The sequence below is a fragment of the Sciurus vulgaris genome (assembly GCF_902686455.1).
Source record: "Sciurus vulgaris genome assembly, chromosome: 18".
NCBI classification, from domain to species: domain Eukaryota; kingdom Metazoa; phylum Chordata; class Mammalia; order Rodentia; family Sciuridae; genus Sciurus; species Sciurus vulgaris.
Window position 1 is genome coordinate 34,473,234 of NC_136479.1, and position 19,396 is coordinate 34,492,629.

The following is a 19,396-nucleotide window of genomic DNA, read 5'->3' on the forward strand; positions in this document are numbered from 1 at the left end:
TATGTGCCGAGGTGTGGGCATGGGGAAGGGGCTCTCAGCTTCCATCAGAGTCTCAGAGGATGCTTGATTCAAAAGAAGGTGAAGCCAGGCACGGTGGCCCACACTGGGATTGCCTGTAATCCCAGGGGCTGGGGAGGCTGAGGCAGGAGGATTGCGAGTTCAAAGTCAGCCTCAACAACAGCGAGGTGCTAAGCAACTCAGGGAGACCCTGTCTCTAAATAAAATACAAAATGGGGATGGGGATGTGGCTCAGTGGTTGAGGGCCCCTGAGTTTAATCCCGGGTACCAAAAAAAAAAAAAAAAAAAAAAAAAAAAGTCAGTGAAAATCTACCACTCTGAGAGAAAAGAGGAGGACAGAAAAAGGGCAGGAGAAGGAGAATAGGAGAATTTGTATTTGTATAGAGCTATATAAAAGAAATACAATGACGTTATTTTAAAAAAAAGAAAAAAGGAAAAGCTGGGCTTGGTGGCCCACGCCTGTAATCCCAGTGACTCAGGAGGCTGAGGCAGGAGGATCACAAGCTGAAGGCCAGCCTCAGCAATTTAGTGAGACCCTGTCTCAAAATAAAAAGTAGTAGTTTAGAGGTAGAGTGCCCCGAGTTCAAAAAAGGAAATCTACCATACTGAGCCCTTTACCAGGCCCCTTCAAACGCAAACCAAGGACAGCAGCCATCTTTTGAATTCTCTGCCTGTCACTGGGCTGAGGACTGCCAATATAATACTGCATTTTGTCAGCCCTGCGTATGTGCGTCTGGCTCAGCAGGACGTGCAGCAGGCAGGCTTCACCCCCTACTGCTGCTCCAGCCACTCTGGATCACTCTGCTATGCAGTGGGGTCCTCCGAGCCTGGGCCCTGTGCCTCCGCCCTCTGCCCTGTCCCCATGCACTGCGGAGGTTAGGCTGGCTGTGTGGGATCAGGCATGGAGCAGTCAACCCTCGCGGGGCCTGCAGGCAGGGAGGACGGTCTCCTCTGTCCAATTGCTTTCTTTCTCCTCCGTCTCCCGCCCCCGCGTACAGGGTCACTTAACCACGGAGCCACACCCCGAATCCTTTTTTTGTATTTTATTTAGAGATAGCGTCTGGCTGAATTGCATAGAGCCTAGCTAAATTGCTGAGGCTGGCTTTGAACTCAAGATCCTCCTGCCTCAGCGTCCCGAGCTGCTGGGATTACCGGCATGAGCCACTGCCCCCGACTGGGCCCTGCTTTTTTGGTGTCAGATTTTCTCCGTGGGGTCCTGAGTAGTCTGATTCCCCGCTCAGTACACGTGGCGGGGATGACCCCAGGCCTCCCTGCCCTCCCCAATCCGCCCAGGTGCTACACGCAAAGAGGCCTGTTCTCACCACGTGCCATCCGGGCACTGAGTGTTTATTATTAGAGTCCAATTTTTATCCGCACCGCGGAGAAAGAGGGAGGGGGGAATAGAGAGGGGGGAACCCGGACCAGACCCCAGACCCCTCCCCCCACCAGAGCCCAGGGCATCTGCCCTCTTGGGCCAAGGAAGACGTTGTGAGATCCCTGAGGGCCCCAGGAGGAGGGGGCTGGGAGCTGCAGAAGAGGACTGGGGGCCTGCGTCCCTGCTGGTGCCGCGGCAGGGCCCTGGGCTCAGAGCCTGGCCGCCCTCCAAGGGCTTCGCCACCCCTCCCTGGGAGCCCGGGAGGAGGCCTTCCCTGGGCAGACCCCGAGGGACCGCAGACATTTCCCTAAGCCTGTGACTCTGTGCTGTCGTCCCAGACGCGCACATGCTGCCCTCCTCTTGGTGGCGCCAGTGCTGCCGACCTGTCTCCCATCCCTCCCAGCTCCCCGTGGCCAGTCTGGTCACCCGACTGTGCTGTTTTGCCCGTGGTCACATATTCCTGTGCCGTCTCCCGCCTCTCCATCTTGCACCTCCTGATCCGACCCTCTCTGACCTCAGGATCAGATGAAGATGTGGTCTGCATCCCCCACCTCAGTCGCCCCGGAAGGCCTGGCTGGTGTGATTTGGCCCAGGGCTGGGACGAGGACCTGAGGGAAGAGCCTGGCCTGGAGAGATGGCACCTGAGGCTGGGGACTGCCCAGTCTGGGCCCTCCTGGGCCAGGGGAGAGGTTTGGGGAGGCCATGGGACCAGCCACCAGCCCTCAGCCAGGGTCCTCCTCTTCAGCCTATGGTGGTGCACCAAGAGTTAGGCCATTCTTCCTTCTGTCTAGCTTAGATTCAGCTTGCTGTATACCTCCTCGTCCACCCAGTGAGAGAGAGAGAGAGGAGGGGTAGGGAGAGGAGGTCTGGCACCTTCCAAGATGTGCCTGGGCCTATGGGCTGAGGTGACACAGCAGACTGTGGACGGTGCCATTCTCTGGCAGTGGTCCCCAGCCTGGTGGCTGGCATGAAGCAGGAAGTGGGCAGGGTGATCCCTGTGTTCGAAACGGCTCTTTGTTCCCTGGACATGAAGGGTGGGCAGGAGGTGGGGGTGGGCACCCTTTCTGAGCAGCACAATCTGGCTCCTCCTATGGGCAGGTCACCGGCCCTCAGGGTCTTCCCTGGTCCCATCTGCCCACATGCTGGCCCCGGGACTTCTTTGTTGCTGTGGGGGGCACAACCCACCCCCGCTCCAGGTCCTGGGGCCTGGCCTCTCCCTGCGCCAGGGGACCCTAAGCTGGGTCTGTCTGGGCTCAGAAACCCCCACTCTCAGAGCTGCTCCGGCTTTGGTAGCTGGGACTGGGGGTCCGGGAGGGGCTGCGTGTGCGGCTGCGGGTCCCGCGACTGTGGCTGCTGTAGCTTCCGTGGCTGTGGCCCGGGCTGGGGCTGCGGCTGGGACTCCTGCTTGAGTAGTCGCTGCTCAGGCAGCTGGAGGAAGAGGAGGGGCTGGGCCGGTAGTAGGGGATGGGACGCTTCCGGGCGCTGCCGGGAAGGAAGAGGGGATGACAGGTCAGCCAGGGCTCTGCCCCTTCTGGGCTCACTCAGACCCGGAGCCCCTCCAGCAGTGGCCAGGGCTTCCTGCCTCAGTTTCCCCTGAGCCCTGGCCTTAGAGCCATCCACACCCTCCAAATAGAATTGGAATCACTTGCCAACACCATGCCGATCATTTGGTTTTCTCACCTGTCTGCCTGGAAAGGAGCCCAAGTTTCTGCCTGACCTGAGTATGGCTAATAATATTTGTGGAATGAATGAAACGTTTTTGAAGGGGACCTGGGGATTGAGCCCAGGAGTGCTCTGAGCCACATCCCCAACCCCTTTTTAAAAACTTGTATTTCGAGACAGTGTCTCACTAAGTTGCTGAGGCTGGCCTTGAACTCCCGCCTCAGCCTCCCAAATCCTGGGATTACAGGTCTACACCCAGCTTTGAATGAAACTTTGAACAGAGCCATGTGGAGTCCTGTGTGTGCCTGTGTGCAACTGCACGTAAATGTGAGGGGGTGGAACCTGTATCACGCGCAAGGCAAGCCCTCTTCTGCTGAGCCCCCTTGGCATGGCTTCTTTGTGAATATGGCCAACTCTACCTCTCTGTCACCTGTGGAAACAAGAATTTGGGCTTTTCAGGTAACTCAAAGGGAACAAGAAGGAGACCCTGGCCACTGCTGCTGTGCCCAAGGCCTGACCCAACCCTACTGGCGCCCACTCTTCACTCAGCTACCGCCCGCTGGCCCGGAGTTAGTTTGAAGGCAGGAGGCTGTGACCCAGAGAAAAGAAAAGGGAGCCGTTAAGAGGGCTAGTGTCCCATCGCAGGGTTAATTCTGAAGAAGAAACAGGTGTGAGTTAGTGGGAGGAGGAGGCACTGGGAGGGGGCTGAGATGGGGGCCATGGGAGGTGTAGAGGGTCTGCTTGCCTTAGGACCTCCAGCCTACCGGTGGTGGGTGTGAACTGTCTGAGTGTCCCAAGCTTAGCAGTCTGGCCTCTAGCTCTGGGGTGGGGGAGGAGGCAAAGCCCTCTCCTCCCTCCAGGACCAGGAAGAATAAGTTTGAGAATCAGCTCAGGCGGAGTTGGAATGGTTATGGGTACACATGGCAACGGGGACCCAGAGAGGCATGCTGGTCTCCCCAGGCTGCCCAAGGGAGCAGCAGAACTGGGTTCAGACTGTCAGTAATTCTGCACTCATGCCAGGCCAATTTCAAGGCTTAAGGGTGACTTTAACAAAGACAGACCACAATGTCATCTGGAGACCCAGGCCCAGGCCCCTCCCATCCTAGCAGAGGCGCTCTGATCATGGCTTCTGCTTAACCAGCCTTACATATCCTGGGCACAGCATTCCTGGGCTGCCCAGGGTTCCTCCACAGCTGCCCCAGAGACCACACTGCTGTGCCCCCTCCTCCAATTCCCCAGGGGTTGGGAGGTTAGTGAGAAAAGGAGAGGCAGACAGACAGACAGCTGACCGGAGCCAGACCAGCTCACATGGCATCTCCCTGGCAGCCTGTGGAGAGGGGTCCACCTGGCCCCCAGGCTGGCCACAGGCCACTCAGCAGACTGGACCTTGAGATGAAGGAGAAAAGGAGACATTATTGCCCGGAGGCAGGTGTGGGGCAGGAAGAACTGGCTCCAGAGGGATGGCTGGACCTTCCAGAGCTGAACTTCATGTCTGCTGTCACCCACTCAGACTCAAGTACAGAGCTTCCTGCCCTCCATGGACCTTCGGGCCCCGCTGGGGACCTTTCCTTCTGAGGAAGCTGCTCCACCTGTCTCTCATCCCAGCACCCCAGCCCTTTCCTGGGTGGATCCTTTTCCCATCACTGAACCCACCTCCGCTCCTGTCACTGTGGCCCCTTCCCCGCCCTGCACCAGGTTCCAGTTGGTCATTGGAGAAGGTCCCCAGGCCGGGCTGGTGAAACCTCATCCCCGAGGTCATTGGTCACTGACTCGGGTCAGTGGCCCTGGCCGCGCTCCCACGCCCTCCAGCCCCTCCATACCTGGTGATGCGCCGCGGCTCCATGAAGCTGGGCGAGTCGCGGCGCCGCTTGCGGATGGGCGAGTAGCTGCGCGAGCGGCGCCGAGCGCGGGCGGCCTCGGCCTCTGCGTGCCTCGTGCGGCCCTCTCCGTCTTTGTCCCTGTGGGGCCGGCCCGAGGTGAGCGACGTGGCCGGGCCGCCCGGCTCCCCCAGCAGGGTCCCCTGCAGCCAGCGCCCCGGGTCGCGTCCACGACCTCTGCGGGGCGGGCGGGCACTCACCGGCCGAGGGTTTTCTTGGGCGACGGCGAGCGACTGGGGCTGCGGGCCCTCTTCTCCGCCGAGCGCGAGCGGGATTTAGAGGGCGAGCGGCTGGAGCTCCAGGACCGGGGGTGGGCACCCGGGCTGCGCGACGAGCTCTTCCCTTCCGGGCCGCCGCGCCTGCTGTGCGGGTCGGGGGACGGCGAGGTGCTGGCCGGCCGCGGGCGCGCGGGCCGCTCCTTCGCCCTGGAGGAGGGAGCACAGGGAGGGGGTTCGGTGGCCGGCGGGGCGCGGGGGGCGTCCTATGGGGAGGAGCTAAGTAAGGAGGGGAGGAGTCAGTGCGGAGCGGAGGTTGCTCGGGTTTGGGGAGAGTGATCAGTGCGCCAACCCTGTGGACGGGGAGAGCGCTCCTGGGCTGGGGCGGGGTGATCCAGGGATCCGTCGGGGAGTTCGGCAGGGCGACAGTGCTCCCTGGGGTTTTGGATCAGTGGCGGGGAGGGAGTTCCGTGGGGGCGTTGGGATCAGTGCGGGGAGCCGGGCGGCCCAGGAGGGAGGGCCACCTCCGCTGGAGGGTGGACGGGGGCTGCGCGCCCAGGAGGGCGACCGAGGAGTGGGGAGCCCCTGGGTGGAGTGCTCGGCGAGCGCGGGCGGGCGATGGAGCAGGGGGAGCTCACCGTTTCCCGTGTCCGCCGTGGCCTCGCTCGGAGCCCGGCTCGGGCCCGGGGCCCGGGGCGCCGCCACCGCCCGAGTCGCTGCTGGAGTGGGCCCTGCTGAGCGAGCGCGACGAGCCCCGGGGCGGCGCGGGCCGGGCGCGCCGGCGGCCCCTGCGGCGCGGTGCGGACGCCGAGGACCGCGAGCGCCGCCGCCGCCGCCGCCGCCGCCGCCGCCTCGCCCCGCCCGCCGCGCGGCCTCCGCGGCCCTGCGACGACGGCGCGGATCGCGGGCTCGGGCTGTCCTTCCCCCGCGCGGGCGGCGTGGGCGCCGCGGCCGCAGCCTTGTCGCGGGCCCTGGGCGAGGGCGAGCTGGGCTTCTGAGGGAGAGAGGCAGAGAGGGCGACGGACAGAGGCAGAGGCGGGGAGGGATGGGCCGGGGAGACAGCGCAGCAAGGTGGAAATGGCGAGATCGAGGATGGAGAGGAGAGGGAGGGAGAGAGACAGAGAGAGAGAGAGCGAGAGCGAGCGAGAGAGACAGGGACAGTGCCAGGGAGACGTGAGAGAAGCAGAGAGGGAAAGTCGAAGACAGGCAGAGGACAGAGCCAGCGAGAGAGCGAGAGAGTGAGGGCGAGAGCGGGCGGGCGGGGTGGGGGGAGAAAAGGAGAAAGGGCTGTCACCGGGCCCAGGCCGAGGGCTTGCCAGTCCCGGAGCATCGCACACACGGTTCCCCGCGCCTGCCCTGCCTCTGCCTCTCTGAGTGTCCACCTTCTGGCCTCAACAGTGCAGCTCATGCAGGATTCTCGGCATGCAAAACACAAGAGGGACGGAGCGGTGGGGGGGCTGCAGGGGAGGGGGCTCTAGGACGGGCACCGGGGCTGGCATTGACCCCGCATGGGACGGACGATTCCCGGCAGAGAGAAGAGAGAGGGCGGCACCGGGAGGCCCGGCCAGGGCCAGCCCACCAGGCCAGGCCCCCCAGCGCAAGGGGGTGGGCAAAGGAGATGGAGGGGTCACACGGCACACAGATGGGGGAGGGGCGGGGCGGGACAACTGAACTCAAAACTGAACCGAAGAAAGGGAGGAAAAACAGAAAGAAAAAAAAAAAAAAAAAAAAAACCAACCAAAAATCCACAAATGTCATTAGATACCAAACTCAAAACCAATGATCTCCTGGGGAACCTGACAGTTTTCTGTTAATATTTTTCTTTGTTTTCCGGCCCTGCAGAGAGCTCTGGAGCTGTCAGTAGCACCCGACTGTCTTTCTGTTTCTCTCTTTTCTTTTCCTTTTTCTTTTCTTTTCTTTTCTTTTTTTTTTTCTTTTCTTTCTTTTTTTTTTTTTTTACAGTTCTGATTTTAAGTCCCTCTTGGTTAACGTCCACTTACCAAGAAAGTGGCACTTCCTCCTTTAGTAGGTAAGGTGTGTAAGAGAAGGGAAAAGCGTGGTAGCATAAGTTCATCATTAGATTCACAAAAATGCAAGAGAGATAGAGAGAGAGAGAGAAACGCCACCACCCCACTCTCGGCCTGAGAAGAGGCCATGCTGCCTCTGTAGGGAGAACCAGCAGCGCAGGGCTCCCCAGGCCACTGGGCACCTCTTGGCTGACTGCCAGGTAGAGATGCCAAAGTGTTTTCTTTTTCTTTCTTTCTTTTTTTTTTTTTTCCAAAAGTAGAGTTAGGACATGGGGCTCAGGATATAGAAAACCAGAAAGGGCACCTGGTACCGTCAAAAGGGCCGTGGCTGGGGACCAGAGGTTTTAGAGCCTGCCACTACCTCATCAAGGGACACTGTCCAAGTCAACTTTCACAACCTGGGCCTCAGTTTCCCCATCCACAAAACGAGTAGGTTGACTTTTGCTTCCTGATGTCTCTTCCAGGGCAAATGTTCTAGGATTCTCTGTGTGACCTGGACCACCCTCCCCACCCCTCTCTCTGACCGGAACTCACTGGAAACTGACCCCTCCTCCTGTCCTTGGGCCCCCATGTCAGAAGAGTTGATGATGCTTGTTTGCTTGTAGGCCTTTCCCCACCACCTCCCCAGGCACCACTACCAACTCGACTTTGAGCCCCTCCAGGGCTGACTTGGTATCTGGTTTAGTTCCTTAACACCAGTTTGGCAGCTAGTAAAGGGTCAGTTCCCCTTGCTGAGGAAGAATTGCCCTCAGAGGCAGGTGGAGCCAGGATGTGAACCGTTGGTGAACAGGCACAGCCAGCTAGTGATTGGTGCCTGAAGCAGCAAGGGACACCAGCCACAGCTCGTGAGAGTCATGCCCAAAGTCAATGGGGCCATGAAGACCTCTCTGGGGGAGGCTGGCGTCCCACTCGGGGCAGAGGCAGGCCTAGGTGGGCAGAGTGCATATGACCTGCAGGCAACTTGGCTCTCCTGATCCCCTGCTCAGCCCTCACCCTCGGCTAACAGAGCTGAGGTTGGGTTGTTCAGCCGTAGCCCCTGTGAGATGGCAGTTCCATCCTCCCTCCAGTGGGGCCTCGCCACTCCCACGCCCCAGACCTGGCTTCTCTTGTTCAACTTTCTTTTCCCTCAAGAGGAGGCAAATGAGAAAGATGTCTCCAGGTCCCTTAAATGTGCCCTATGCCCTGGATGGTCAAAGTGAACAGATACCAGGTGAGGGAGCCTCAGGAAGCAATGCCGGGTAGCCCACAGCCCAGGTGGACACTGGCACCCTCTTTCAACACCTCCACTTGCTACTCTGGTCAAGGCATCAAGGTGAGCGGGCAGAGTACTTAGGAGTCAGGACCCGGATGTGAATCATGGTTCCAAACCAGAATCTGGATCTGAGCCAGCAACTTTGAACTCAAGGGAAGGTACCAGCAGCAGGGAGAGGAAGATCAAGGCCATTATGTTCCTTCCCACAGATAGGCAGAACCCTCTCATCTGCCCACTGTCGGGCTGGAAATGAGATGCCGTGTGGGTTAGAGGTTACACCCAACAGTGGGGCTGCCCCAACCTCGGGGTCCAAGCCTCTGGGCCAGGGCCCCTGGGCTGAGCTGGACACTTCCTGCTTGGTAAGTCTTGCAACCTGAGCTCCGCCCACATCCCTTTCATCTCCTCCAAACAACTGGCCTGTCCCAGCCCAAAGTGATAGTAATTGGCAAAGTGAGATATCTTGGGTTCAAGGGGATTCAAGTTTGCTATGAGGCTTTTTGTAAGTGACCTTACTGTGGGGGGAGGGTCTCAGTTTCCCCACTGGTAAAAAGCGGGTAACTGGAGTCTCTGCCCAGTTGGCCTATAAAGGAATTGTGAAATATGGTACCCTCACAGATTAACAGGGTCAGAGCAGTGCAGGAAGGCCTGGGGCCTCTTAGAGGTGACCCCAGAGGCCCAGGAGGCAAAGGATGGTAAAGTGTTACTGGGTACTGTGGCAGATAGAGCTTTCCCAGGGGTGGGGAGGCAGGGCAACTCTCAGGCCACACAGGTCCTTCTCACCATCCCTCCAGAAATCCTCTTTTCTTGCCTCCCTGGTACCGGGGATTGAGCACTTTACCACTGGGCTACATCCCCAGCCCCTTTGATTTTGAACAGGGTCCCTGCTAAGTGGCTCAGGCTGGCCTCCTGCCTCAGCCTCCCATGTGGCTGGGATCACAGGCGTGTGCCCCACACCGCTTCTTCCTGAAGTCCTCAGTAACAGGATCACCAGGATCTGCCAGAGGCTGAGCAGCATCCTCAGTATCTAGGTCTCATTCTTTTCCCAAGTTGAAGGAAGAGGGGAGGCCAGACCCCATGGGATTCCTTACTCCACAGCTGGATGGCACAGTGGGGTCTAGAGACCCCCCCAGTGACTTCTAGGAAGCCTGCTCTTTTTTCTTTTTCTTCCCTTCGTAGTGCTTCCTTCCTTCCTCCCTTCCTTCCTCCCTCTTGCCTGAGCCTCCTCTCCCCTCCTCCTCCCGCCTCCCACAGCAGCCTGGCTCGGGCCCATGGCTCCTCTGCCCTCAGCTCCAGGCTGCCCAGCCTCTCGCGGCTTCTATGGAGTCGGGGTCACTCCTCTGTGATCTCACAGCAGCTCTCGCTTCCTTCTGTGTGGATGGGGACCAGGCTGTGCCAGGGCTGGGGCCACTGCGGTGAATGGGCGCTGCCCACCTGAACTCCAGGGCTTCCGCTGGACAAGAAGAGGGCTCTGCCAGGCTTCCAGCCTGAGGGCTGGGGACCACAAACCCAGGTTTGCCTGCTCCTCTCCTGGCAAAGACACCCAGCAGGGGCCTGGCACACAGGAGGGCCTCTGCCAATTTGCTTAGCATGCAGGTGAATGGCAGATGGGGGGCCCTGCCTTGGAGGCTCTGACCCTGCTACCACTTGCTAGCTGACATTTTTCTTTGGCTCCTGTAAGAAAAACTTGAGGGGAAGAGGCCATGGAAGGATGCAGAGAGGGATGGTGTGCTCACCTGATCCTGGGACTCTGAGGGGCAATGATAGGAAGCACCTGGATGCTCATGCCTGCTCCCCACAGGGCTCAGACACCCACTGGCCTCTCCCTCAGTGTTCACCATCCCTCTCGTGGGGTCCTGGGCACCTGAGACCATCCTGCAGGATGGAGCCTCCAGGCCCCACCAGGCTGGGACACTGCCCCTGTCCGACTAGCAGCACGTCTCCCTCAGGAAGAACAACCATATTGTCCCCCTCCTGGCACCACCCAGGCCTGCAAGAATGTTCTGAGTGGGTGAGCACCCAGCACCGGCCCTGGATAGGTGTGGGGTGGGGAGGAACAGCCAGGCCTTCCCTTTTCAGAGCTGAGGCTGGAGGCCCCCTGAGGCCTCACAGTGGATGGCTGGGACACCACATTTCTGTAGCCCCTTCTGGGGTCCCCAAAGGCCTACTTCTGACTTGCTACCCTCAGTGTGGCCGAATGAGCACTGTGAGGAGAGCCACAAGTCTCAGGCCCTAAGCCTGGTTCTACCTCGACCCCTTGGGGGACCCTGGCCCCTAGTGACTGTCCCTTCTGGATCATTCTTCACCAATGGACATCATTAAGCTGCTTGGATTCAGAAGATGAAAGGATGCTGGGGAGTTGGGGGGAGGGCTGTCCAAGTTGGTTAGTGGCCCAGGCAGGGGAAAGTGAGCTAAGAGTCCACCTCATCCCCCAAGTCGCCCTGCGGAGACTTTGCCAAATAGGTCCTCAAAGTCCTGCAGCTGCTTCCAGTCCACTCCCCCCCTGAAGTTACTCTACCATCACACCCAAAAGATGGAGCTCAATCCTAGTGCCTGTGGGTGCCCAGAGCCCTGTGGCTCCTACCCCCAAGTTCCATCCTCCTGCCAGTATAGGACCTGCACTGAGCCTGGTGCAGTCACCCTGACCAGGGCTCTTTGCTTGTGCCTGACCTCAGTCAAAACTTCCTCCAGGATCCGGAGGTCAAGAGGCCCAGCGCATTGGCTCTACCATTGCCTATTGCCCAGGAGGACCCCGAAGGCCAGGGGTGACTGAAGCCCCAGGGACTGGCAAGGATGAAGGGGAGGGGATTAGAAGCTACTCCAGACAACAGAAATCAAATTGGCTCCACCGCAGCGCACAGTTCCAGAGGGGACACACACTTGGATGCTACACCACACAGAAATGCATTCGGACAACAGAATGGAAAAGAGGGGGACGGAGGGGGCTGGGGCGGGCAGAGGGCTCGGAGAGGAAGAGGAAGGAGGAAAGGAGGCGAGATGAACTAGGAGAGGCATGGGGGGCGGGGCGTTGAAGAAAACCAAACGACAAACCAGGAGACACAGATTTGCAGCTCATTTGGAGAAAGTGCGGGTTACAAATGAGTAGTCACTCAAATAAAGAAAAGGGAGGAAGAGAAAACCAACCGGAGCCAGGTTGAGAGAGAGAGAGAGAGAGAGAGAGAGAGAGAAAGAAAACCACATTCAAACCAAGCAGAGTGGCGGGGCTTGTCTGAGATGGAGCGGGAGAGCGCACAGCGGAGCCGGGATACCTACCTTCTCAGTGGTCAGGGACGGGATGCAATAATAAAAAAGAAAAGAAGGTCTCCGCATTGGGAATGCAGAATGGAGCCAGGGCGGTGGCGAGACTGCACTCCCCCTCTGAGCCAGCAGGTGGGCAGCCGGGGGTGGGGGTGGGGGTCTGGGCCCAGGGATGGGAGGGGGCTCTTGCCCAGCCCGTTCTGTTCACTTTTTTAAAACCACAGGCTTTGATAGCCAAGTTTTCCTTAACTCCTTACACCACAGAACCTTCCAGAGGGCATGCAGGAAGCAGCTGATGGAAGCAGAATCACAGGGTGGCGAAAGAGATGCTAGTAGCATGGGAGAGAGGTCCTGCCCAGGGAGAGAGACAGAGAGGAAGAGAGACAGACAGACACAGAGAGACAGAGAGAGGGAGGAGAGAGACGAAAGGACAGAAACAATGACAGAAGGAAACAGATACAAAGAAGCAGACAGACAGGTGGACCAGACCGAGAGAAGAAAGAGAAGCTGAAGCTGTTTGCACAAGGCCAGAGTGGACAGATGCGCGGAGGGCGGGTGTGCATTTAAAAGGGAAGACAACCATGGGTTCAGCTGGGAGGGCGACTGCTCAGATCAACCCCAGGCCCTGGCCCGCGGATGCTGGCTCCATTTTAGCAAAATTCATCCCTCTTGCCTTCTGGCTTTGCCCTGGGAAACAAGGGACACGTCCTGGAAGAAATGCAGAGCCGTCACCTCCTATTCTGACTGCCCTGCTGCAGCTGTGGCCTGTGGCCGCTGCTCCTCCTGGGGGAGGCAGGGCAGGGTGGGCCAAGGCGCCTCTTGTTGAGGTCACTGGAGGCCACCCACTGAGGAATGAAATGTGGGGCAGAGATGTCTCTGCCACTGTCACCAAATGGTGCCCCCTCTGAATCTTCCCTGACACTTTTTTCTTTTTCAGTGCTGAGGTCTAAACCCAGGGCCTCGTGCACGTGCAGTGACTACTCTACCACTGAGACACAGCCCAGAGCCCTTCCTTGACCCTTCTAATGCCAGAGAAAGATGGAGCCAAGGCCAAAGTCAAGGTGGCCCCACTTCTAAGAGGGCGGCTCTGAACACCCTTCATGGCCAGGGTGTTGGACCTTGAGTGGGTGAAGCTAGCACCAGCCTTGCCCATAGAGGCTGGAGGGAGTCTGGCAAAGGTTCCACGTGGCAGCAGACCAAAGGGATTTTCTCATGAGGTCCATGAGGTCCCCTGCTTGGCATCTTACTCTTCCATCCCACTCTGTGTGTCCTTGAGTGGCTCACTTCCCTCTCTGTGCCTAATTATCTGTTTCCCTGTCTGTATGTGAACTGGGCAGTGAGTAACTGAAGCAGCATAATAGAGTGAGCTTCTGGAACATGGGGCTACCTGTGCCCTGGCCCCTCAGTGTGGGCAGGCCCCAGTCCCAGGGAGTTGAGAGGACATAGAACATGCTCTAGACCTCTGAGGTTGTGTGTGGGAAGGCTGGCGCTGAGACAACCAGCATCCTCCCCCAAATCCTCAGCCTCTTGCTCAGGGCTTCTGGCTGTTCTTTCCATTTACTACCTTGCTACAAAGTGTCTAGAGGTCAGAGGGCTTGGGTCTACATTTTTTTTTGGCAGTAGGAACTGAACCCAGGGGTACTTAACCACTGAGCCACATCCCCAACCCTTTTTATTTTTATTTTAAGACAGGGCCTCACTAAGTTGCTTAGGGTCTCGCTAAGTTGCTGAGGCCAGCTTTGAACTTGCGATCCTCCTGCCTCAGCCTCCTGAGCAACTGGGATTACAGGTGTGTGCCACAGTGCCTGGCTTGGGTCTACTTTTGATTTGCCTCTAAAAAACTATTTGGCTGGACACGGTGGCCTATGCCTATGATTCCATCTATTCCCCACTACTTGGGTGACTGAGGCAGGAGGATCGAAAGTTCAAAGCGAGTCTCAGCAACTTAGTGAGATTCTGTCTCAAAATTAAAAAAAAAATAAAAAGGGCTGGGGATGTGGCTCTGTGGTTGAGCACCCCTGGTTCAATCCCTGATACCAAATAAATAAATGAATAAACCAATCCAAATTAAAAAAATAGAAAGGGCTGGGAATGTAGCTCAGTGGTAGTCTTGGAGTGCCCGTGGGTCAATCCCCAGTGGGGAAGGGGCATAAAGCTGTGTGAACTTGACCTCTCTTGATTGCAGTTTCCCCTTCTGTAAGCAGAAACCCAGAAATCTCCTTGTCTTTTTTTCTCCCAGAAATTCCTTTGGATTCAGCCCTTGCCTAAGATGGAAATCACTTCGGCGGCCTCAGTCTCAAGACTATTAGGAATTGTTCTTTGGCCTTGTGTCTGGCTTCGAAGTCTGTACCTGAGTTAAACTCTGGTGCCTTCAGACCCTCCCCAGGGTTTGCTAAGGATCTGAAACCCTGAAACCTGACGCTGACCGCTGACGGCTAAGCAGCTGTTCCTCCCGGCCCCCATCATGCCCATCCCTGTCATCCTGAACTGAACTGAGGAGTCACGGGAGATCCGGGAAGCTCCCTGGTGACCCAGGACAAGCAAGTCTCTTTTCCTTGCTGGGTTTTCCAGCTTCTTGCCAAGTTTCTATTACAGACTAAGAAGCACCCATGTTGTTAATTTAAAAGTGGCAACAGTTCCAGTGTGTGCCCTGGGGTGCCCTGGGGTTGAGGAGAGGGGAGGCTGCTGTTGATTTGGCAGGAATCAGTGTGGAAATCATTTCTGCTTAGCATTATCTTCCCTTTTAAATTCTGATAACGAGGGGAAAATAAGTATAGAGAGAAATGTATATGATTAATGTTCACTTAAAATTCAAAACCATCTCTGCATTAGGAAGAAAGGTTCCCACAGTAACACACACAAAAGCAAAATTCTAGAACAACACAGGAGATGGGGTGGGTGGGGGGGAACAACCCAGAGAGAGAGTTTGCATTTCTGTACGCTACACAAGGAAAAATGAAATCAGAAAGGAAAAGGAAATAGGAACAAAAACAAAATAACAGGAAAAATGACATAAACTTCCCCACCCTCTTCCCTTGCCGGCTAAACAAGAAATGGAATCACAATATTACCACGTTTCAAATGGGAGGCTAAAAAACAAACAAAAACATAGACGGGGTTAAAAAATGTTGAGCTTTGCTTTCTTTTTTTCTTTTTTTTTCATTTGTTTCTCTCTCTCTTTTTTTTTTTTTTTTTTTCTTTTTCTTTTTTAAGGTAGCGTCCAAGAATCCCACCCCCAGGACTTTGGTCCAGAGACTTAGTTTTTGGTAGTTGTTGTTAATGGTCTAGTCTGTGACACCTGGCCTCCCATCTCGCCTCTCTGGATGGGAAAGAATTGGCCTCATTTCACTCCTCCAAAAGTATTTTCAGGCAAGGAGGAGATGCGAGGGCAGGTTAGAGACCCAGATGTTCAAGACCCCAGATCTCCCAGGCCTTCAGATAGGAATAGGATTGGGGGTCAACGCTCCAAGCAGTGTGAAAGCACCAGCACCCGGGACACTCCTGGGGCCACACCAACACTCCCGGAACCCACTTTTGGGAGGGAGAAGAGATTTGGGTGCTGCGGAGGCTCCCTCCCCAAGGCTAGGTCCTCTTCCCCACCCAAGTGCCCATGGGGGTGTTTTGAATGCAGGAGCCCAGGACTCTTGTAAGGGTGGGGTAGTTGCTCAGAACTCCAGAGCCAGGGAAGGGACCAGAAATGGGAAGGGGTTTGCAACCCTGGTTTGAGACATTCTGTGCTTGTGTCTCTCAGGAGACCCCAGGAGGTGGCGTTTGGGGTTCAGCAGGCTGTCTTAGCACGGCCAACTACACTGCACTGAGGAGTCACAGGAATGACCATACTGTGCTCAGGCATGTGAGGGTGGCCACACTCATTTCTGGCTTTCCCCATCAGCTCCAGGGTCTGTGGTAGCTGTCCCTGCCACAGGTACCCTCAGCCACCCTTGCATGCCCTCTCCCACTGCCAAGGCAGATACAGGGCCTTCATGAGCTCTTTCCCCTGTGGCCCAACCACATCCCAGAAGCCAGTCCAAGAGCCTGGATCTTTTCCAGGTGGGAAAGTCTAGAGACAGGTAATGTCCTTCAGTAAAAATCAACACTGAGGTCAAGAGACCTTAGTCGGCTGCCCTTGCCTTTCCTCTGAGGCCGCAGGGGAAGGGTGTTTGAGAAAAGAAAGGGATGGAAGGAAATAGCCAAAAATCAAAACAAAACTGACCAACATGGACACGTTCGCTGCTGAGACCTGAGGTCTGTGGAGCAGCAGCTCTCCCCCTCTGGCTGCAGCTTATGGGGCAGTCTGTGGGTCTGGGGAGGAGCCTGCAGGCCTCTCCACCCCAGGTCCCAGAGTTTGCCCCGTCTTTCTGAGGGGCCTCAAGCCTGTACTCTATAAGCCACGAGGGTCTGGGAGAACCCTCACCCCAGCCAGCCCATCCTCCAGCTCCTGCCTTCATCACCCCCGCCTATCTCTCTGGAGGTGACTGTGTCCCTCCTGGAGGTCAGGTGAGGACAGTTTTGTGGGCGGTGTTGGTGGGGAGCCCCTGAGGGTGGGCTACCTGGGAAGTGTCTTAGGAGGGACAGGCGGTGGGAAGTGGAACAGTAGATCTGAGACACCTGTCCACGTGTGGGCAGTGCCCGGAAGAGGCAGATTCTCTGGGGCGCAGGGATTTTAAGAAATGCAGTTTTGTCGCGGCACAGGGACTGAGATGGGCAAGGGACCTGAGAGAGGTAGAGGGGCGAGTAGGAGCAGTGGGGCAGGGGAGGGGCTCAGAGAGGGGCAAGGGCTTGGTGGCGGGGAGAGAGGATCTGGGCCCCCATGATGTCCGAGGGCGCTCCGGGTTCTTGACTCCAGTTCCTGACTGCGGACTCCTACCAACGTCCCTTCCCGCTCCCCGCAGTGTGCCTGGGGGGAGGCAGAGACCTTTGTTCCTCCCCAGTTCTGTACCAACGGAGTGCCTGGATGGTCAGCCCCTGCCTGGCCTTCGGTTCGCCAAGCTCAAGGGTGGCCCAAGCTCGCAGGGCCCCCGCACTCTGCCACTAGGGCCAGGTGGGCGCAACAACCCGGGCACTCCTGGAGACTGGTGCCGCGACGCCCTTGGCGAGGTGTGGGCCGGCGGGCGCAGGGGAAGGGAGGAAGCAGCCCCGCCCCTTTGACACACTCGTGTCCCCGCCCCTCTGGCGACCGCACCACCCCCGAACGGCGCATCCCGCGCGGCGCGGGACCCCTCCGAAAAACCGAGCGTACGTACATCGGGCGGGCTGTGCGCTGAGCCGGGGCGGCCACGGTGCGCTCCGCTCCGCTGCCTGCTGCCGCCGTTCTGCTGGGGCGACCCCCATTCACTGCAGCCCGACGGGGAAGGCGACCGGCTCCCGCTGGACCGCTGGCTGCCCGTCTTCCGCCCATCGTCTCGGTGCTTGGGGCTCAGCCTGGGGGGTGGGGGCATGGGGGAGCCCGCGTGGGACGCCCCCTCTGCAGGAGGCCGCTCCCCTGCATTCAGTGGGGACACTCCCACCCTCCCTTTGGACCTGAACTAGCCACAGTGTCATGATTGTCATTGCTTCAGGTATGCGGACCCTCAGCTCTTCCTGCAGGTGGGCACCTGAACGCTCCTGGCCAACTTCTACCCACTGATCAGTTGATGTCCGCCCACCAGCCCTGCCAACCAGGCCTGGGGGTGCTTAATCTGCAACACTCCCTCCCCGCAACCCCTCAAAAAAGGGGGAAGAAATGCCGAGCTGACGCCCACGTTGAGCCCTCCCAGGGTTAAGCCTACCTGCCAGGTGATCCGGAGTCACTGAAGTGCGAGGACAGCGAGGGGCTGGGAGAACTGCCGCTGCTGTGGCGGTGGGATCTCCGGTTCGGGGACTCTGCGTGAGGCCTGGGCGAGGGAGGGGAATCAGCCAGCGCCTGAGCTCTGCCCACCTTAGCCCTGGGGTTTCCTGACCTGCCTGCAGGGACCGGGTGAAAGTCTGATGGAGGCCACTGCAGATCCCGCTCCCCGTGGCCACCTACAAAGCTAACCCAAAGGGGGTTAGTGCTGGGGCAGAGGCCAGCTGGTCCCTAAGGTCATGTGTGAGAGTTTGGAAAAGGAGCCTTCTTCCCCAGGCAGTCCCAGCTTCCAAAGATCTCGCCATCCCTCATCTGGTGCTCTTGTGACTTGGGGGTGGGGAGGGAAGGGGGTCACAAAGATTAGGTTGGAAAGGACCCTGGACTGGGAGACAATGGCCTGGGTTCCAGCTGTGCCGCTGGCTCACCTGGGGCTCCTGGCTTCCTCTCTGGGTCTGGGATAAATCCCATCTGGGCAAGGTGGGCACCATGGGCCAGCTCTCTTTGAGGCCTGATTCTGTGATGCTAAAAGGCTAGTTTGCTGCCTGCTGAGAGGGGAGGGGGGGCTCACCTCTTCCTCTCTTTGTTCTTTTCTTTCCGTTTGCTCTTGGGGCTTCGAGATCTGTAGGGAGCAGAGACCAGGCCTGAGCAGCACAGGGGTGCATGTGGCCTTGAAGTTCTGGAGCAGAACTGTGCCTGGGTCTGGCCTGAAATGTGTTCCTCCCAGGGCCTGAGCCTCCCTGGCTGGCAGGGACCTACCATCCCGTCCTGCTAGGGTGCTTCCAGGTCCCAAAAGGAAAAGAGGGTTGTTTTGGGGGGATCTGGCAGCATCAGGGCTCAAGTCTAGCAGGAATGAAGATGAGACTTGCCTTGCCTTAAGAGATCTCTTGGGACAGGTCGCCTAATGAGCTACTGTGGTAAGATGGCCCCTCAGACCTCTTTTGTGCCCCTGTGCCCTCTCTTTTCAGGCCATGATCAGGCCCTGGGCCAGCTCACCTGGGCTTTGGGATAGGGATGTTTCTCTTGGCACGATCGCCTTGCCTTTCAGTGACTTCTGGATCCATATTCAGGGCCTCCCCAAAGTTGCCCACCCCATCCCATATAGCTCTCTGGGGCATGTCCCCCATCCTCAGCACCTTCTGTTTCTGATGCAAAAAGTTCAAGAAGTTTCCTCAAAGGTCTCAACCTGCCCCAAGTCCCCATAGGTGCCACCCTCCCTGATGCCACCTCTCAGCCCATCCTCACTGGCGACACTAGATTCCTTCAGTCCTTCTGATCCCAGAATGAAGCAATCCAAAGAAAGACGACATGCCTTTTCCCCAGGAGCAGACCGAGTGGAGGCAGGCCCAGGAGGTGAGGGTTTGAGCTCTGGAAGCTGCACGCCTCCTGGAGACCTCAGTCTTCCCATGAGTTGGCCTAGCCCTGTTCACTTCCAGTACCCATGCTGATGGCGGCCACCCGGGACAGGAGGGGCCCATAATGACCCATAGGCTTGGGTGGCGGGTGGGTGGGATGGAGGGAAGACAGGAAATTGGGGAAACTGCAGGGGAAGGAGCAGTGTTTCCCAATGGTCTCAGGCACTTGGTCCTCCTCAGGGCTGCTGGAAGGACGCCTGGCTCTGAAGTCAACCGTGGGAACAACTCCGGTGGCAGGCACCCTCCTCCCCTGCTGTGCTGTTTCCTACTTTCTTGGTATCATCTCTGTGCTCCCCCTTGGCCATTCTGGGGCATCTACCTGGGCCTCTCCTCTCCTCTCCTCCTTTCCCCTCCCCCAATATGTCCTGAATAAGCTACTGTCCTGCTTACAGCGCCCATGCTGGCCTGGGTGGACGCAGCTCCCTGGCCTGGCAGTCAGACCTGCAGGGGACTGGTACCTGCCCCTCAGAAAGGCCACC

The 19,396-nt window shown here is 57.9% G+C and overlaps 1 protein-coding gene across 3 annotated transcripts in view; it reads right to left on the reverse strand.

Annotated features, from left to right (window-relative positions):
* Window positions 1-2,332: 2,332 nt before the first annotated feature.
* Window positions 2,333-19,396, reverse strand: part of SRRM3 (serine/arginine repetitive matrix 3) — a 53,613-nt gene continuing 36,549 nt past the window's right edge. For 2 of the 3 annotated variants that reach the window (XM_079121644.1, XM_079121643.1), the window contains exons 9-15: window positions 18,074-18,124; window positions 17,450-17,554; window positions 16,925-17,102; window positions 5,786-6,141; window positions 5,133-5,357; window positions 4,876-5,013; window positions 2,333-2,875 (exon numbers count right to left, since the gene is read on the reverse strand). In XM_079121644.1, coding sequence (XP_078977770.1) covers window positions 2,647-2,875; window positions 4,876-5,013; window positions 5,133-5,357; window positions 5,786-6,141; window positions 16,925-17,102; window positions 17,450-17,554; window positions 18,074-18,124 — 1,282 coding nt within the window. In that variant the 3' untranslated portion in view covers window positions 2,333-2,646. Of the gene's footprint in view, window positions 2,876-4,875; window positions 5,014-5,132; window positions 5,358-5,785; window positions 6,142-7,147; window positions 7,168-16,924; window positions 17,103-17,449; window positions 17,555-18,073; window positions 18,125-19,396 lie in introns of all 3 variants that reach the window. The other variant, XM_079121645.1, reaches the window with a different exon arrangement.